Raw genomic sequence first — 21,099 nt, 5'->3', positions numbered from 1 at the left:
AGTTGAATCGAAGACAATCGTCATCTACCGGATGAACTCAAAGTAGGCCATAGAAACAACTAAGACCATCAGGACTATCTACGAATACTCCAATCACAACAAACTATTTCAAGTTTTTCCTACGACATCCAAAATGTTTCTCCCAATGCCTTCAAATTGTTTCATAGCAACCTTCAACGAAATCAAAGGTTGTTTAGAAAGTAGTTGAATCGAAGACAATCGTCTTCTATGGGATGAACTCAAAGTAGGCCACAGAAACTAAGACCACCAGAACTATCTACGAATACTCTAACGCAATAAACCATTTCAAGTTTTTCCTGCGACATCCAAAATGTTTCCCCCGACGCCTTCAAATTGTTTCATAGCAACCTTCAATGAACTCGAAGGTTGTTTAGAAAGTAGTTGAATCAAAGACAATCGTCTTGAACTCAAAGTAGGCCACAGAAATTAAGACCACCAGGACTATCTACGAATACTCCGATCACAATAAACCATTTCAAGTTTTTCCTACGACATTCAAAATGCTTCTCCCAACACCTTCAAATTGTTTCATAGCAACCTTCAACGAACTCAAAGGTTGTTTAGAAAGTAGTTGAATCGAAGACAATCGTCATCTACCGGATGAACTCAAAGTAGGCCATAGAAACAACTAAGACCATCAGGACTATCTACGAATACTCCAATCACAACAAACTATTTCAAGTTTTTCCTACGACATCCAAAATGTTTCTCCCAATGCCTTCAAATTGTTTCATAGCAACCTTCAACGAAATCAAAGGTTGTTTAGAAAGTAGTTGAATCGAAGACAATCGTCTTCTATGGGATGAACTCAAAGTAAGCCACAAAGTAAGCCACATAAATTAAGACCACCAGGACTATCTAATACTCCAATCACAATAAACCATTTCAAGTTTTTCAGACGCCTACAAATTACTTCATAGCAACTTTCAACGAACTCAAAAAGGTTGTTTAGAAAGTAGTTGAATCGAAGACAATCGTCTTCTACGGGATAAACTCAAAGTAGGCCACAGAAGTTAAGACCACCAACTAAATTAATAAAGAAAAGAAAAAGTTCTGTAAATATATTGCAGATTGAGCACTTAGGCCTCTCCCATGTTTTTGAAGCATCAGCTAAAAAGTTACGGATTTAGTACCAAATAAACAGGGGAACTCAGCTCCATTGTTTATGTTGATCTTTGAAACATAAACAGGGGACTGAAAGCTCATCCTGCTTAAACTTCCAACTTTCTAGAATAAAAAACTAACAGGGTCGAGACCGAAGTTTATAAAATGGGGTTTGTGCCATCTAAAGTTAGAAGCACCTTGTACAACTCTGGTCGGCGATCACGAAAGACTCCCCAAGCATGTCTCTTGGACTTGATGTTATCCAGATCAAACTCGGCTACTAAAACATCTTCATCTTTATCATTAGCAGCAGCAACAATTTCTCCGGTGGGTCCTGTCGTTAAAGCATTTATATATCAAGATACTACCTTCTCACAAATCAATGTTTCAACTTTGCAAATGTTGCTATTATACAATACCTGCTATAAAAGAATTCCCATAAAACGTGATCTTGCTTTTGCCATGCTCTGTTTCAATGATCTCTGTTCCAATGCGGTTTGAAGCCACTAGTGGTACCTGAATGTTTTTACATTAATTAGGTATCTTACAAAATGCACGTCTCTGTGTGGTATAATTGAAGTATAATATCCAACAAAAGCGTCAAAAAGTGCATTTTAAAGCAAAATGTCGTGCATACAAAACTCAAATTCAAATTTTACTTTGGGATAGCTCAAATGGTAGTTCAACAGCAGGCCAGGAGGCTTCCAGTAAACTAAAAACGAAACCGATTCTTATGCAAACATATAGTCAGTTATGTATTGTCGGTCTAGAAACTTACTAAATTGGCACCGGCATGCCCTTGCATTACTCTTTTCCAATGATCACGAGAGTCGAGTCCATCATCTTGAGGTTCAGAACCAATAGCTGTAGGATAAAACAATATCTCCGCACCTTGAAGAACCAGGGCTCTGGCTGCCTCTGGAAACCACTGATCCCAGCAAATGGCTGAAATAAAAATGACTTGCCACCTTTACCTTCTTCATATTGCTGATAAAACTTCTCAACTACTACATGCATTTCTTAATTTTGACTTTAAACTGGACCATAAAGTTCAGATTTCAGAAGTACAGTCAAGTATACATTCACAAAAAAAGGCAATCATGTATTGAGATGAAACAAGTTGTCATCATTGGTTCCACCAGATGCAACACTAAAATATATTAATGTTTTGAATGTAATACTTCAACCTATAAAATAAAATGAGAAATTTCTTTCAAAAAGTGAACAAAATCAACAATGGAAGAGTGAAAACTTCAACTGGGAGGGAATATGGACCAAAAGAACAAACATGTTGTAAACAAAACGAACGCTAACAAAAATAGCGATACACTTTTGTTCGTTCATATAGATCTAAGTCTGTACGACGTAGAAAGGCATGTAGAGTATTTAGGAAGGATTTGAAGTGTATATTTTTAATCTTCAAGAACCCTTTTTTTAAAGTTACTACTTGGGTTAGATAGTTGTTTCTTATCATCTTTCCTCCAGGAAGGATCCAAGGAAACCATATACCAAAAGCATTTGAAACTTTATAAACTTTTACAAAATCTGACTCTAAACCATGGAATGACAAATGGTTTGAGCCTCCTCACAAACCAAGCCATTGAAGCAGAGTAAAAATGCCAAGATGTTATATGACGGCTATCCAATGGGCTAGCATATTATAGACATGACTAATACGACATCTTAAGCATATGTTGCTCGACCATAGGCGACGCGATCGGAAGTTGGCTTGACTCACTCAGTGCTGAAAGTAAGTGCCGCACAATCGCCAAATCTGCGGCCAAGAAAAAGGCGATTGTAACGGTTGGTATCAGAGCCTAGTTGGCTCCTAAAGTGACTCGATAGACATGGCTACGACCAAATAGTGTGACTTACACGTCGACCGACTAGTCGACATAGAAGAACAGATGCAATACTTGCAGGAAGTCCTCGACAGTATTCGATATCTAGACGAGCGGGTGAAGGAACTCGCTGACAAGACTCTCGCCATTGACACAATAATGGGTCAGTTAGATGGACTGCCCATTCAAGAAATAATGTATCGAATGGACAACCTGAGAGTTGATTGAAGACATTGCAACGGTCAGAAATCAACTCTCGGGTTCATTACTCTGGCTTCCTATAACATCATATAATCCAACGGTCAGAAATTCTCATTGTTCCTAACTTAACACACAGTGGGTCGGTCAGGAATCCCGCGGAAATTAATCGACTAACAATATTCATATATAGCTCATGGCTCAATAAACTGTAACCCTAACCATAACCTAGAGTCACGACCTTTTATATAACATTTATTGCAGCCTTATATGCTGCATTCTTATATATATAAATATATATAAATATATATTCAACTCATGATGAAAATCATACTTCATTTATATGATTATAGTGTACATGCAATCATAATATACAAACATAACACATATATTAATATATTAACTCTTAATCTTCATTTATAGTATGCATGCAATCATAATATACAAACAATTAATTATAACACATATATTACTATATTAACTCTTAATCATGAAATCAACGTGCTCGTATATTTTAAAACAAGTTAAAAAACTTGTCTAAGAAGTTCGATATGCTACTTCATAACTCCTCCATCTTATAATATATGCTTAAAAGGGTAACCTAACACAATTTCTCCCAATTAGACCTATATTAACACCAATCTTGATAGAATAGGTCAAAAGAAGTTGAACGGAACAGACCGAGAGCCGAACAGAAGCTTCACACGCCAGTAAGCCTCTCCCACGCGCCTACGGTCTGCCCAGTCGCAGCCCTCACACGTGCACATGTTTTGTACGTGGTAGTGTCTTCTTCCTCATGACTTTCTGCAACTTTCCAGCTTTTACATTAATTCATTTTATGTCCTTGCCCGAAAATATATCTTACCCCCCAAATTTCATTTTAATTTGTTCTACAACTTTGTAGATCTCATACCTATGAATCTAACCAGCCTTATTTTATAACCTATTACCCAACATACGTCAAGATAACAAGATTTAAAGCTTCGAAAATATGGATTTTCATTACACATTGCCTAATACAACTTAACTCTTGAGCTTCCATCAGCGAGGGTCTCCACACACGTTCGTCTATCCTCAAGTTTGCACCTCATCATGACAACCATAAAAAAACCATAAGATTTTTTTTATAAAAAAAACACGGATTTAAATCCCCTCCTCTGTTTTCTCTGTATTGTTTTTTTGTTTTTTTCGTTTTCAAACCTACTCCATTCTTCCTTACTCTTCTAACACTACCCCACATTCCCACAATTCCTTCCCTCAAATGCCTCAATGCCTCCACGTGTTTCCTTTCTCCTATCTCCTCTGTTACAACAGTTGCTTGACGCATCTACTGTGCCCTATTTTTTTTAATTACTTGTTTATTTATTTAGGTATAATTATTATTATCATCATTACACCCACACAACATTTAATCTCAAATCACACACACATACTTTCCTTTATGTTGAGGTCATCACAACTCCTCCCTCTTTCAAGAAATTTCGTCCTCGAAAGTTTCTAATTCCAAAAACACCCACACAACATATAAACTCACATCACACACACATACCTTCTTTATGTTGAGGTCATCACAACTCCTCCCTCCTTTAAGAATTTTCGTCCTCGAAAGTTTCTAATTCCAAAAACAAATGTGGATAGACACGTCTAAACTCCTCTTCACACTCCAAGTAGTTTCCTTGATTTGTTGGTTTTTCCACAAAACTTAAACAAAGGAAATGTCTCTATTACATAAAGATTTCACTTCCCGTGCTAAAATTTTGAGAGACTGTTCTTCGTAGCTCAGATCCTCTTTCAACTGAAGTCCTCGTGATGAAGAACACACACAGAATCTACAACATATCCTCGTAGCATCGAAACATGAAAAACATTGTGTACTGCCTCCAATGCTAGCGGGAAAGCCAATTTGTACACTACTAGACCTATTCTTTCAAGAATCCCAAACGGTCCAATGAAACGTGGACTAAGCATCCCTCTTTTGCCGAATCGTAAAGCGCCATGAATAGGAGTGACCAGCAAACTTCAAATTCTTTCTTCTAATATCAGCATAACTCTTTTGACGACTTTGGATGGTCAAGATCCTCTTACTAATTTTTTGTATCGCCTTATTAGGCGTATGTCGCAAGTCTAGACCCAACAATTGACATTTACCTACCTCTTCCTCTTCCTCTTCCCAGTAGATCAAAGTTCGACACTTTCATCCGTAAAGCGCCTCAAAAGGAGTCATCTGGTTAGTTGCCTGATAACTATTGTTATAGGTAAATTCTACCAAATATAGGTAAGTATCCCAACCACCAGCAAAATCTAGTATGCACGCACGCAACATATCCTTGATAATCTGATTCAATCTTTCTGTTTGCCCACTTGTCAACCGAATATGTTGACTTCTCTGGTATAAAATGAGTTGTCTTAGTTAGTCTGTCTACAACCACCCATATCACAGTAAATCCTAGTCAGGTTCTAGGTAATACTGTAATAAAATCCATGGTCACCTCTTCTCACTTCCACTGGGGCACGTTTAAGGGTTGTAGTAATCCAACAGGTTTCTTCTCACTTCCACTGGGGCACGTTTAAGGGTTGTAGTAATCCAACATTTAAGGGTTGTAGTAATCCAACAGGTTTTTGTTTAGGTGTCTTAACTTGTTAATAAGTTAAACAGCTAATCACATATTCAGCAACATCCTCATCCTAGGCCACCAAAAACATATTTTCAAGTCCTAGGCCACCAAAAACATATTTTCAAGTCTTGATACATTTTTGTGGCACCTGGATGCACAGTATAAGGTGACTCATGAGCTTCAAATAAAATCTTCCTTTTGATCTCTACACCTATAAGGTGACTCATGAGCTTCAAATAAAATCTTCCTTTTGATCTCTACATCGTTCGGTATGCATGTTCGATTCCGCCATTTCAAACTACCAGCAACTGCTACCAAGAAATCCTTGGCTCTCGTAAACACATGCACACAAGATTCTGCTCCCTCTCAAATAAATAAATATACCTATTTCTTCTTCTTCTTCTTCCTCCTCACTTGGAGGCAATGAGCGGAGGAAGAAACAGGTTTCCATTCACTGCAGCTCAGTGGCAAGAGCTGGAGCACCAAGCCCTCATCTTCAAGTACATGGCGTCCGGCATCCCTCTCCCACCCCATCTGCTCTTCACCATCAACACAACCTCTTTCCACTCTCCTTTCATTTCCACCCTCTTTCCCCACAAATATGCCCAAATGTTTCCTCTTTTTGTTGTGTTCAGTTGGATGGAACTATTTGCAAATGGGTTACGGGAGGAAAATCGACCCTGAGCCTAGAAGGTGCAGAAGAACAGACGGCAAAAAATGGCGATTCTCCAAAGAGGCATTCCCGGCTTCCAAGTACTGTGAGAGACATATGCACCGAGGTAAAACCGTTCAAGAAAGCTCATGTAGCTTTAATTCCTTCAATTCTGCCGGAGCCATCTAAAGCTCTCACAACTACACACTAGGTCATATGAACCCCTGATTCAATAGCTCATGTAGCTTTAATTCCTTCAATTCTGCAAGAACCATCCAGTAAGGAGCTTTAGAAATAGGTGTCGTTCCTAGTTTCAATTCAATGCCAAAATTGACTTCCCGCTCTGATGACAAACCAGGTAATTAATCAGGAAAAACATCCAAGAATTCATTTACTATAGGTACAGACGATACATCTGTGTAACTTGTTTCACTTCTACAACACTAGCCAGGAACCCCCAAGCACCATAGCTAATCAACTTTCTAGCTTTTAAAGCAGTTATAGTCTTAGGAATATTTCTCGGCTTCGTACCCTAAAACCGAAAGCTCTTTCCCATCAGAGGTTCAGTACAGCGTTTTACCCCAAAATAGATGGGCAAATAGAAAGATTGAATCAGATTATCGAGGATATGTTGTGTGCTTGCATACTAGATTTTGTCGGTGGTTGAGATACTTACCTATATTTGGTAGAATTTGCCTATAACAATAGTTATTCGGAAACTATCCAGATGGCTCCTTTTGAGGCGCTTTACAGACGGAGGTGTCAAACTCTGATCTACTGGGAAAAGGTAGGTAACCGTTAGTTATTGGGTCCAGACTTGCTACAGATGACTAATGAGGAAATACAGAAAATTAGAAAGAAGATCTTGACCACCCAAAATCATCAAAAAGTTATGCTGATATTAGAAGAAAGGATTTGAAGTTGCTACGGGACCATGTTTTTCTAAAGGTTGCTCCTATTCGTGGCGTTTTACGATTCGACAAAAGAGGGAAGCTTAGTCCACGTTTCGTTGGACCGTTTGAGATTCTCGAAAGAGTAAGTCCAATAGCGTACAAATTGACTTTACCGCCGGCATTGGAGGCAGTACACAACGTTTTTCATGCTTCAATGCTACAAAGGTAAGTTGCAGATTCTGCGCATGTTTTTCGTTATGAAGACGTACAGTTGAAAGAGGATCTGAGCTACGAAGAACAACCTTTAAAAATTTTAGCACGGGAAGTGAAATCTTTACGTAATAGGGATTTCCTTTGTTAAAATTTTGTGAAAAAAACAATAAGTCAAAGAAGCTACTTGAGAGCTTGAAGAGAAGTTTAGACGTGTCTATCCACATTTGTTTTTAGAATCAGATACTTTCCAGGGTGGAAGTTCTTAAAGGAGGGAAAAGTTGTGATGACCTCAACAAAAAGGAAGGTAGGTGTGTGTGATGTGAGTTTATATGTTTTGTGTGTGTGATGTGAGTTTATATGTTGTGTGGGTGTAATGATAATAATAATAATAATACCTAAATAAATAAATAAGTAATTAAAAAAGAACAAAGCACAGTAGCTGATGGAATGGAGGAAATGAGAGAAGGAAACACATGGGAGCATTGAGGCATTTTTTCGAGAAGGAATGGTGGGAATGTTAGGAGAGAATAAAGAAGATTGGAGTAGGTTTGAAAACGAAAAAAAAAAAAAAAAAAAAAAAAAACAAAACACAGAAAATAGAGGAGGAGATTTAATCTGTTTTCTTTTAAAAAATCATGGTTTTTGACGAACGTGTGTGGAGACCTTCGATGACGGAAGCTCAAGAGTTAAACTGTATTAGGCGTTTGTACAAAGGAAATGAAAACTCATTTCCAAAACTTCAGATCTTGTTATCTTGATGGATAATAGGTTATAAAATAAGGCTGGTTAGATTCATAGGAATGAGATCTACAAAGTTGTAGAAGGAATCGAGATAAAATTTGGGGGGTGTAAGATGATATTTTTGGGCAAGGACAAAAAAGAAATTAATATAAAAGAAATTAATATAAAAGCTGGAAATTTTCAGAAAGTTGTGAGAAAGAAGACATTGGCGCGTGCAGAACACATGCGCGCGTGAGGGCTATGACTGGCATGTGCGACTGGGCAAACCATGAGCGCATGGGAGAGGCTTACTGGGCGCGGAGGCTTCTATTCGGCTCCCAATTTGTTCCGTTTGACTCTTTTTGACTTGTTTTATCAATATTGGCCTATACAAATCTTGAAAATTGTTAAATATAGGTCCAATGGGGAGAAATTGTGTCATGTTACCTTTTAAGCATACAAATCAAGCAAGTAGCATATCGAGCTTCACAAACAAGTTCTTAACTTTTTTAAAATATACGAGCATGATATGAATGATTCATAAGAAAATGTTTCATGAGTTGAATATATATTTATATATAAGAATGCATGCATAAAATATGAGCGTGCAATAAATAATATATAAAAGGTTGACTCAATAAATAATATATAAAAGGTAATATATAAAAGGTTGATTCTAGGTTACGCCTACGGTTTATTGAGCCATGGGCTATATATGAATATTGTGAGTTTACTAATTCCCGCAGAATTCCTGACCAACACGCTGTAATTTAAGTTGGGAACCATAAGGATTTCTGACCGCTGGATTATATGATGTTACAGGTCACCAAAGAAATTAGTAGACAGGTCGTATTTGACCGAGAGTCTTATATACGTGTCTGAAAATTCTAAATAAGCATATAGAGAGTCAATAACCTAAACTAGAAGGAGCAAAAACCTTTTAATGAACATACGATCCTAGTAAAAGAAAATAGGAATCATTGGTGCATAAAAATTAAGAGTAGTGGGAAAGATGATTAATAAAACTTGTAGCGACAAGTTAGCTACTTGTTGAGTAAATTAATTCTCATCAAAATTATTTTCATTTTTCTTTCCAGATAAATGTGATGCAGAGCAACCAAAGTGACGAGACAACTGAGCTAGAGACTTCAAGGAATCCTTTTCCAAGTCGATTTTATGTACATGTGTTTTTGTTGTTAAAAACTTATACGGGTTATTTTGAGTTGTAAATATTACCTAATCTTACGTTTATTGAATATAATAATGTGACACACTTGTTTTACTAAAATTTAAAGAAAAAGTTCTGTTTGTACAGATTAGTTTTCAAAGCAAGTAATTTGTGTCAGTAGTAACTCCTGTGATTCGATCGGTCGATGAGCTCCTAAAAACGAACCTGACCCATACAAAACTACCCTTCCTATAAACATCTCTTTCCCAATTTCCAAGCCTTCACTACTAACGTTTTTACGCTACATATACCCAATACAATATACAAGGCCCTCAAAGACCATGATTGGAAGAAAGCAGTAATGGAAGAAATAAATAACTTGGAAGAACCACACATGGAAATAACAGAGCTACCCAAGGTAAGAAAATAGTAGGGCGCGGATGGTTTTTTACCATCAAATACAAGGCAAATGGTGAGACAGATAGATATAAAGCAAGACTAGTTGCAAAAGGGTTTACCCAATCATATGGCATTGACTACCAAGAAACATTTGCTCCTGTAGCAAAACTAAACATCTGTGCTTCTCTCCCAGCTGTGAATGTTGATTGGGTTCTTCCCCAATTAGACAAAACAAGAAATGTTTTCCTTAATGGACTTAGAAGAAGAGGTTTACATGGTGTTCCTATTGGAATGGAGACACCAGAAACTACAAGTGTGCGCACACAAGAAATCCCATTATGGTCTAAAACAATCTCAGAAGGCATGGTTTGAGAAGTTTTCAAAAGTTGTAAAAAACACGATCTTGGCAAGTGCGCGCCCACGGCTAGTACTTCTATTGATCCTAATCACGATCTAGGCAACAAAATGTTAAAGCTAACAAAGAACAATATCAAAGACTAGTTGGAAAACTTATATATTTCACTCACACTAGACTTCACATCTGTTTTGCAGTTAGCTATGTAAGCCAATTTATAAAACCCCAACCAAAGAATATATGCAGGCAGTCTACATGTTCTAATATGCCTAAAAGAAACACCTAGAGAACGACTGTATTTCCAGAAGTCAACAAAAAGAAAGATCGAAATCTCCACTGGTATTAATTGGGAAAAGTTCAAAAAGTAGGTTGAAGATCAACTACCGGCTGTTGTAGGTATGTGCAACCTAGTAACATGGCAGAGTAAAAACATCCAGTAATATCAAGAAGCAGTGCCAAAGTTGAGAAATAGGAACTCTCGCACAAGGAAATGTGAAGGAATATGGATCCAAAGAATTTTATCCGAACTAAAAGTAACATCAAAGGCACCAAATGGAAGTCTACTGTGATAACCAAGACACCATAAGTATTGCCAAAGACCCAATTCACCTCAATCATACAAAGCATTTGGAAATTGATCGTCAATACATCAAAGAGAGAATTGAAAGCAAGAGTATGTGATAAGGATCGTGGTGTTCCAAATGTTCCAAATGGACCTATTACACGATCCAAGGTTAAGAAGATTCAACAAGCATTCATTCGTCATGTACAAAATTAGATAGACTCTGTTCAACCTCCATTTCATGTGTTACAAGCTGATTCGATTGAGGAAGAACCATTTGAAGCTTCGGAAACGAATATTTGCACGATTGAAGTGGAGAATGGGGTTGCTATAAATAACACTTGATTGATAATTTATTAACAAACTTTATTTATTATTTTAATTTCATAACTTCTTGTAGTGGGTAAAAGGGTGGGAAGTTACTTGTCAGAATGGTCGTAACTTCTTTTTTAGTGGACATCTGAAGGGTAGTGGGGAGTAATTTACCAATCATGGCCACTAACTTCTTTTGATGGGCATTTGAAGAGTGGGAAGTTTCTTTTTGGGGAGAGACTATAAATACCCACAGATTAATATGTAAAAAGGCATATTTTTTATGAATGAAATTGAACTCTCAAGTTGAGACTTACCACTTAGAACTTTGAGCATCATTTTTGTCATTTCTAAGTTTCAAACAACTCTTGTGGTAGATTGCATCCGAGTCATTCAATCAAGTTTTGATCAAGTTTGATGGTGAAGTGACACAATTTAGAACAAGGTTCCAAATCTTGCTTATAGATCTTTGATCTTAAGAGGTAATCTAATTCTAGCTTATCTCTTGGTAGATCCAAATTTTGTATAAGAAGGTGTTAATTTCTTTGATGCAAGGGTTCTTGCTTAAACAAAAGCTTGAATCATTGGACTGAAGCTTAGGATTTTCTTATCAGTATGTTTCTCAATTACATATCAACCAAGATGCAAATGGTCAATATTCTCATAAAGGCATTATTCAAAGGCATATTTGATGACCTAAAAGCCACATATTTTCTCCTTCCCTTGTTTCTTTTCTTGCCGTTAGGGTTCCCCCTTTTTACCATTAGCTGTATTTCCTTAACTGTACAAATTCACCTCTTTAAATCTATGGTTGTAATATACTGAAAACATAATACAATACTATTTTTCTTCTCTAGTAAGTCAACACCAACAATTCCTTTTGATTTAATTCAGATCTATTAATGGATAGTACTGACAACTAGCTATAGTGTCTGCACATAGCAATTATCAAGGACCACACTGAAACTTTTGAAAGATTATGGACCAAACTGTAAAATTTTATAGTAGTGCAAGAAGCAAAACAATTATATCTTACCAACTCCAATCTTCGCAAATTTTGTCTGGAAAACCTGTTCAAGCATCAAAAAGAATGATGATGAGTTCCACTAGTTATCGAATTCAATTCCAACTAATGTGCAGAATAAGAAGACTAAAGAAAAACACTCACTTTAAACCCAGTGTCGCCAGGATTAAAGTAGAACTTCTCCTGATAACCTGTAGAAAATTAATTGTTAAATATTAAAAAAAACACAAATACACGAAATTCTGTGTCAGAAAATATTATATGTTATTTTCTACCTGGTCCATCTGGGATATGGGACTTTCTGTAAAGTCCAAGATCTGACCCATCAGCATCAATTATGGCTATGGAGTTATAATGGGCATTATTAGCTTCCTCAAAGAAACTAACAGGAATCACCACATTTAACTCTTTTGCAAGTTGTTGCATCCTTAGACAAAAAAACAGATACTGAAATAAGTTTGACAGAAAGTATCTGTAAAAGATGAAGTCGAGAATGTGTCACTCTGATTTGAGGTCTGAAATAGATGAAGTGTAAACATATCCTGAATGCCAAATAAAGAGAAATGTCATTGTCAATTTAACTTTACCTAAGAATTGTCGGATGGCCTTTATAAGGCTTGGCTCGTTGAATAAAATCCTCCCTTTGTGCCTGGCAGAAGTAGTAGCCTTCAAACAGTTCCTGTGAAAATCCGTAACGAAAAGTTCAGTGAAAAAAAAAAAACCGCTAGTTGCTACCAGTTGACTACAAAGAAAAAGAATCACTTGTCTGGTCTGTTTGTCCCTTTACAATAGATGCATAAAGTACTATTTAACAATTTCCACATGAAGCAACAAGAGAGCGACAGGACCGTCACAATGTAACATTCATGCTTATGCATATGATGCACTAGCATTTGATTCAGTCGCTTATATATATCTTTTCCTTGAACATACTGTCAATCATGTTGATATGAACCATGACCAAGGAATTTCCATACCTCAAAGTCCAATTACAAGGACGAGAGCCAAGAAGTTACAACAAACTTTAGTCACTTATATTCAAGCTACGGTGAGCTCGTCAAAGGAAATTCTGAAAGATGTTGGATTCCTTTCCTATAAGTTATGCATCTCTATCTTGAAGCTCAACTTTGCACAACATGTAGGAAAGGACTCCAACATCTTCTAGAATTTCCTTTGATGAGCTCACCACAACTTGAATATAAGTGACGAAAGCTTGATGTAACTTCTTGGCTCTCGTCCTTGTAATAGGACCTTGAGGTATGAAAATTCTTTGGTCGTGGTTCATATCACATGTTGGTTGCTTGGTTCATTAACTCCTTTTAAAATTCTAGGCTGTATCAAGTTAATAGATTGCCTCTGTCCAAAAGGAACCTTTCTAATTGATTTCCTGAATGCACACTTTTTGAGGTCTAAAATCTATTTTCTCGTAAATATTTCCAACGAAATCACTTCCAGTTAATAGGGATTTCTTGGACCATTTGTTTACTCACAGCTAATTTGCTAAGAGGGTACGATTCAAGCAGCTTTGTTAGTTTGATTCTTCATCCGTTTCTCTTAACGCCGTAGCTTTACTATTATGAGATTTTTTTGGGCCATACTCTAGAACTAAAATATATTAATTAACAAAGTGAGCGTCAATGTTAAAAACTTAACCTTCCAAAGAGAAAATTTCATAGATTTAGTTTCTAGTTCGTGCATTTCTCAGTTTTCATTCTGAAAGGTGGAAGCTAAGACGACAAAAGGAATCGACCGTTTAAGTATTCTAAATTGCACTACAAAATAGTAGAAAGAGGGGTAAACAGATATGTCTATATATCTATCAACAAATCAAATTAGATGGTTCTATTTCTTAATCTTTCTCACTTGCTCCTACGTACCTGAATTAGGATTATGTTTGCACCCTTTGCATGTGCCGATCTAACCAGCCTGCAGATAAATAAACATTCAAGTTGATCTTCAAACACATACTTATCAACTCGAAACAGCAATCTTTCGAACGGGAGCATAAAAATCAAAACAATATGATAAATTGAATTTACTCTCAAACCCCAATCGCAGCAAGAAAGAGTCTAAAGGAGAAATCTGAATAGCAATTTGTAGATACACAATATCTACAGCATAAAACCCGTACAATCAAATAGAAACTGATATTTTCTCGGTCATGATAAGATAATCCTCAGAACAGCAAGAAAACAGCCCATATCTCAGTTCGTAAATACAGTAATAACCAGAAACAAATTGAAACAACGTGAGCAACACAGTTACAGGGACGTGAAACGATGGTACTAACAAGAATTAAGATGACACAAAATCAAACACCCAGGATAGATTAATGAACTTAATCAAGAAACTCATGTACGCAATAGAAATCCGAAGTAAAAAACCACTAAGAAAAAGAGTAAAACCTTTCAGCGGTGGCGACATTAGTAGAGACGTCGTCTGTGCAAGCGAATTGCAGGGCTGAAACCGTAACCTGTCTTCTTGCCGCCGCCATTTGCGGTTCTTAGGAGGTCAGTGAGTTGGGATTGTTCTGTAGTTGGATGAAATCGAGGGCAGCGGAGAAAAAGCAGAAAAAGCAACAGTGTCTCACTTTTTCTTCACCAAATCGTTAGTTTAAAGAGGCGAAGTGAGAATTGGAAGGCTGCTGAGAAACTATGCTTCAAATTTAGGCAGCGGCATGGCGTGGAATTCCACTTATTCGTTCGCAAATCGATGCATTTCATTACCCTTTCATCATCCACTTTTTTCACGTGGATCCATAGCTCTAACCGACTCCAGCTCAATACCATGAGCATTTTTTTTTTTTTTTAATTTTATGTTTTTTTTTTCAAGTTTATTTTATAATTAATCTTAATAATTATTTTTAAATAAATAATTTTAATAAAATTATATTAAGATATCGTATGATAAATAAATTATATTAGATGAGATGTGCTTATAATTTTTATATCATTGTAATAATTTATTAATAAAAGAATAAAAATAATTTACAAAATAATTATGCATGAATATTTTTATTTAGTTATTGTAATTATTTGTAACAATTATATTGTATTAATTAATTTTAGATAACGGTTAGTTTATTTTTATTAAGTCAAGTTATTAAATAATTTTAATCAATTAAATTTTGATTTGTTTTTTATTACTGATAAGTATATTCTCAAATTATTCTCAAATAAATTCTCAATCTTTCGGTGAGCAATAAAAAGTAATAATTATTCCCAAATAAATAATTTTAATAAAATTGTATAAATTTTTAATTATAAATAATTACAACATGTTATATTTTAAAAATTAAACAGGTATATTTTAAAAATTAAACTTTTTCAAAAATGTTTAATAGATCTCTCAAATGTCAAAAGTTTCATTGAATTTGAAGTCTCCCGTTACATTGCATATTTAGTGTTAAATTTTGGAATTTGTGTCGTTTTTTCTTTCAAATTAAAATTTTAGTTCTTATGGATAACAAAATATAGTAATCTTCAATTTTCAACAATATTCTTCAAGGATCATATTATCCAATGTGAAACCTTGAACCAAACAGTCCATTTCAAAATGGAATTGAAAGATACATGTTAGCTTTGCATTAAGAGATCAAAATGGAGGATTTATTTTTCTCAATATTGTTGGAGAGAATGTGATAATGAAACCCAATTGAACCATATTTTTGTCTCTAACTCACTGTTAATTTTCCAGAAAAAGAAATAAGGGTGAAAAGAAACCCATTATCCAGAGAGAAACGTAAATCTGAACAGAATGTATTCATAAACCAAGAGCCACATGCATCTCGATTTCTGGATTATTCAGCAAAGGAAAAGAGAACACTCAAACTCCTCCTCCCTCCCTCCCTCCAGATCCTGATGATATGGATAAACTACATGCTGTTAGCTCTCTCAGTCGTGGACTTCCTCTGGCTTCTTTTTAGATTTGAGATACCAGCCAAGAGCGCCAAAAATAGTCACGGTTCCGGCTACAACAGCATAGTTGCGGTATTTGTCACTAGATATCTTCTCTGTTGATGCTCCTGACCCTGAGGAGGCTGACCCACTTGGAATCGACTCGGCTACAGACTCTACCGGCTTTTCTTCTGGTTTCGGTCCCTAAATACATTAGCCATTTGTAGCCAGGAAGATTAGAACATCTGACTCACTCAAGAAAGGATAATTATATTGCTAGGAGTTCACCATAACAAGTTGAGAGAGTAAATATGATAATGGAACTAAATGAATACGATGTGATTGGAATTCAAATAAACTTCAAAGAAAGATGAAATTCTAAAAAGAAAACAGGCAACAACATCAGACAGCTTAATATCTCTACAAGGAATCTGCGCTCTTAAAGAAAGATGAATACTAGTCTCTATTGGCCAAATGGTCAAAGAGTCAAAGGGTTAATTGTAAATTCATGTCTTTGAGATCGTAGCTTTGATTTAGAGTAAACATCCATTGAAGAAAATAAAGAATATCGATATACGGTCAGTATCATATGATAGATACATAAAAGCTAGTACAAAGTCGAGAACTACCACCAAATTTTATAGGATGTCCCCAAGCAAACAGGCAACAACATCAGACAGCTTAAAATCTCTCTAAGGAATTTGAAATCTTAAAAGAAAAACTAGTCTCTATTGGCCAAATGGTCAAAGACTCAAAGGGTTAATTGTAAATTCATGTCTTTGAGATCATAGCTTCGATTCAGAGTAAACATCCATTGAAGAAAATAAAAAATACGGTCAGAACTACCACCAAATTTTATAGGATGTCCCCAACTTATAGAAAACACCGAGTATGAATGACCACGGTGGATTTAGCTTCCATTTACTGTAATCAAATTGCTTTAGCACTCAACGTCTTTCCAACTCATCTTCCAAATATTAATTTGTTGAAAAAGTGGTTCATATAACATCATGGAACCATCAAAATAGCTTGTTTTATAGGATACTTCCAAACCACAATCAGTGGCTCTCTTCACCCAAAAGAAATGATAATCTATTTTCTTGACAACCCTCATCAATAGAATAAAACATCTAAAGTTACTTCTATAAGATCATATCATAGTTTTATAATGGTAAAAAGACTACAAAAATTTCGTTTGTAAGAGCTAAATTATCCAAGAACCAAATAATTTCAATCACCAAGTTCTCAAATTAATTTTATAAGGAACTACAACATACCTTGCGTGCAAGCTTCTCCAGTTTCTCTTGTTCAGTTTTCTGCAAAATCACAATCAAACAATGAGAACAAGTACACTAAAAGAGCAAGCAGATGGTGAAGGTGGCATGTTTACTCGCACATATACAAACTCTTAACATCGAAAAATCTCCAAGAATTTGCAATTTCATGTTTCAACTTGGACAGAAGTCCCACATTAAAAACTTCAGTTATATATATTGACAAAAAAAACTATCATTAAGAACAATAAAGTACAACTAACTAGAAGAACTTTCTGTTATTTACAGACAAAAAGAATAACTACAGAACTCAACACAAAGAAAGCTTTGATTACAAAGTCATGAACCTATATGGCAATAACCAAAAACCGATCCTCTACTTCAATAATACCATCTATCCCGGAGAACAATAAATTAGAAACAATAATTGGACACTGGAAAATAGAAATTGAAAAGGACAGTACACTTGTTAGAGGGAGTCTAGACCGCCATTAATGAGTCTCCAAACAACTTGAAAGGAAAAACTATGTACAGTTCCCACGAGTAAATTCCCCAAACCTTTTCATTTTCATCAATCAAATATAACAATTTATGAAACAGGGAACGATAAGAAAAACCTAATAAGAAGATAAATCTAACCTAATAAAATATCTTAAGGCCTAATTATTCAAAATGTAAGACATAACTAGTTGATCAAATAAAACATTATCCTACGTTCTCTTCTTCTTTGCACACATTACTGCGAGATTTCAAACCTTTTGAATTGACTATAAATCACCAACTCCTCCAATACCTAAACAAATTTGTAAGCCGTTTCTCAAACCAAACGATACGATGTTATCTCAAACAAAAAAGAATAATGAGCAATCTAAAAATAGAAAAGAATAGTAGGCTCATTTGACAGGATAGAGTTCGATTCATCCAGAAACTAAAAAATTCTTAAAACAAGCAAGCTGTACGTCTGCAACAACCAAATCCACCATACTTTTCAATTCATTTCATTGCATATAATCTAAGAAACAACCAACACGATCCTTACAAAATCAGAAAAGCAGATAAAAAAACATTCGCAAAACGCAAAAATCACAGGTCAGAGCTACAGATGGGGACCTTGATGTAGATATTCTCAGCAGCCTTTTCTTCCTCGCTGAGAATCTTCCCGCTGCCAGAGAACCTTCGAGAAAAAATCCTTGCGGCCGTTCTCACTGCTGCCATTTCAATAGATCGCGTTTCCTAACAAGAAGCAAAGATAACAATTACCGAGAAAACATAGAACAACTATGCAAGCTTGTTCGAAGAAGATTACTCACCGAAAGAAGGAGAGGTAGAGAGAGAGTTGGAGGAAGAAAGCGGTGGAAATTGATTTGGAGGAAGCGGAATGGGGATTTGTTGATGTAAAATTCCCGAAGGCGAAACGAGCGGAGATCAAACCTCTCAAAGCCGTTCGATCCAAGAGATGAATCGGAACTCGTTCAAGCTTGGAAAAGGTATAAACAAAATTGGAACCCCTAATTTTATTCTAATTCATTTCATCAATTTGACCAATCCATTAAATAATAATTTTATATCTCCAATAGGTCTTTAAAATTGGATAATTATTTAGCTTTTTTTTTTAAATATCAGTGTATAAATGGTATAATATTAATTATTTTTTATGTGATTTTTGTACATTTACTTAAATAATATATATCTAACCACCCAAACATTTAATTTACTTATTATTAGGGATCTACATTCAACCCGACAACTCGATAACCCGGACCAACCCAACCCAAACTATAAGAGTTGGGTTGGGTTGGATTAGCCTCTCGGATAGGGTTGGGTTCATTTTTCTAAACCCTAACGGAATCGGTTCGTTTTCGGGTTCGTGGGTAAAACTTTCTGGTTGACCCGAGACAAATAAAATTTATAAAATATATTAAGAATCTTTCCGTATTAAAGGGTTTGCCAGAGTGGTACTAAGGCCCAGTTTAGAGACACTCACGCAAGTTGTTCTTCGTAAATTATATATATTCTAAATTCTAATGTATTTGTGAACTTTTAATATATTTTATCTAAAGATTATATCCAAATAATTATAAATGGTGGATAATTAAAAAAAAAAATTGATAACCCAACTCGAAAATGGAGGGTTGGATTACCAATCCAACCAAACTTTTTGGTTGGGTCAAAAAAATCCTCCAACTCAACCCAACCCGGCCCATGTACATTCCTACTTATTATTATTATATTTCTTTTGTGTTAATTTTGAGAAATTTAGGGTGTATTTGGCTAGTGATTTGTAATACATAGGTAACTATTCTGACTTTGTTTCCATGGCCGACAGTGACGTCGTCATTTGTACACGATGTCCTATATTTACGTGAAAAATTAGTATGTGACTTGAGTATTTAAGAATACTCGATAAGTGTCACTACTATTTGGGTAGAATCCTTTCATAAAACATCATGGTTTAGTCTCTCCTTTCCGAATTGAGACAAGGTTAGATGTGTAGTACTTTTCTGCACACGGCTCACACACACGCACATGGACTTACCAAACGAGTTCGTATATGTACCTCATGGGATTGACTACGGGCTAGCGCACACTTACACTGGAAGCCACGGAGGGAAAAGAGCGCACGTAATATCATGGGCTACATAATATCATGGTATATGCATCTATACTAACCATAACCGGAAAGTATCCCGATGCACATGACATACAAAATGCATGAGCTCCCATAATTTCAAATCATCGTATATACTTATAGGATGCAAATCATATCTCCATTATTTTCATAGCATGACATTCCTATGAGACATGCATACATATATTGGACATATCTTTCGTGGTTAACATACATGGCTTATCAATGTCTCATTAGCATAGTGTGAACATACTAACATAATATACATGACATAACATATGGAGGTTCATGCATCATCTAACATTCATATTCTAGCATAGTTCATATCATTGCATAAACTATCACATAACATAACACACATCATGCACCATAACATCATAAAATATGATATTTACAGGAGCCACAAGGTACGTGTCATTCAATCGACATACAAGTCATTCAATCAAGCCCATAGGCGTCAAACAGTGAACCACTTACTTGGTTGGTCTAAGTCGGAGTCACTCTGCTCCTTGAAATCTAATTTCACTCGAGGAGTTCCACAATCATAATTTAGAATTTTACTACGAAATTTGGCTCATCTAATTGCATAAAAATAATCTAAACTTAGCTTCGAATAATTTAGGCTAAATAGTAGTCATATTGACCTCGAACACCTGCAACAATGCTAAAAACGGCTCTCGAAGAGACGAAAATGGTAAGAAAGGGTCTGGAAATATCATAGTAGTCATATTGACTTCAAACACCTGCAGAAGTGCAGACAACAATCACGACATCACTGCTCACAGACATGCCACGCCTCTTACTCAATTGCCCTCACACTCTCGGGTGCAAGCATCTCCTTGCTTAGTCGTCCTCACAGGTAGCTCCTTGCGCAACCATCTCATATGTTTTCTTAAAGTACTTTCATATAATTCCTTACTTGTAGCGAGCCATTGCATGCCCCTCGCCCTCATTGGTGCCCGCATCGCCTTAGCATCACACTATCACATCCACGAACAACCAACCCAGCATAGTAACAAGTCAAAACTTTTCTTTTAAATTTTGTTCTTATGAGTTTTGATGTCTAACTAGCCCCCAAAGTCAACCGCATATGGTTAGTCTGTGCCCTGGTCTCTAAAGTGGACCTCATGAATGTCTCTAGTATTTCTAGAGTGAGCATCGAGGATGGCTGGCGATACCTCAGGGTTGCTGCCATGAACTTGACCTCACAGAAAAATAGTGTC

The 21,099-nt window shown here is 36.0% G+C and overlaps 2 protein-coding genes across 2 annotated transcripts; both read right to left on the bottom strand.

Moving 5' to 3' along the window:
- Window positions 1-956: 956 nt before the first annotated feature.
- LOC111801887 (N-carbamoylputrescine amidase) lies at window positions 957-14,839 on the bottom strand. The gene is made up of 9 exons (XM_023686100.1): window positions 14,483-14,839; window positions 13,955-14,003; window positions 12,665-12,756; window positions 12,353-12,504; window positions 12,222-12,268; window positions 12,090-12,123; window positions 1,904-2,070; window positions 1,545-1,641; window positions 957-1,459 (listed from the first exon to the last, which is right to left on the bottom strand). Exons 1-9 carry the CDS (start codon window positions 14,569-14,571, stop codon window positions 1,284-1,286), a joined length of 903 nt encoding a protein of 300 aa, XP_023541868.1. The 5' UTR covers window positions 14,572-14,839; the 3' UTR covers window positions 957-1,283.
- Window positions 14,840-15,669: 830 nt separating this feature from the next.
- LOC111802615 (uncharacterized protein At2g27730, mitochondrial) lies at window positions 15,670-18,769 on the bottom strand. The gene is made up of 4 exons (XM_023687046.1): window positions 18,558-18,769; window positions 18,358-18,480; window positions 17,251-17,289; window positions 15,670-16,177 (listed from the first exon to the last, which is right to left on the bottom strand). The coding sequence occupies exons 2-4, from the start codon at window positions 18,460-18,462 to the stop codon at window positions 15,971-15,973; spliced, it is 351 nt and encodes a 116-aa protein (XP_023542814.1). The 5' UTR covers window positions 18,463-18,480; window positions 18,558-18,769; the 3' UTR covers window positions 15,670-15,970.
- Between the last annotated feature and the right edge of the window lie 2,330 nt (window positions 18,770-21,099).

Source organism: Cucurbita pepo, chromosome LG09 (genome assembly GCF_002806865.2).
Source record: "Cucurbita pepo subsp. pepo cultivar mu-cu-16 chromosome LG09, ASM280686v2, whole genome shotgun sequence".
NCBI classification, from domain to species: domain Eukaryota; kingdom Viridiplantae; phylum Streptophyta; class Magnoliopsida; order Cucurbitales; family Cucurbitaceae; genus Cucurbita; species Cucurbita pepo.
Note: the sequence above shows the minus strand (reverse complement) of the source record. Positions and strands in the feature narration are given on the sequence as shown.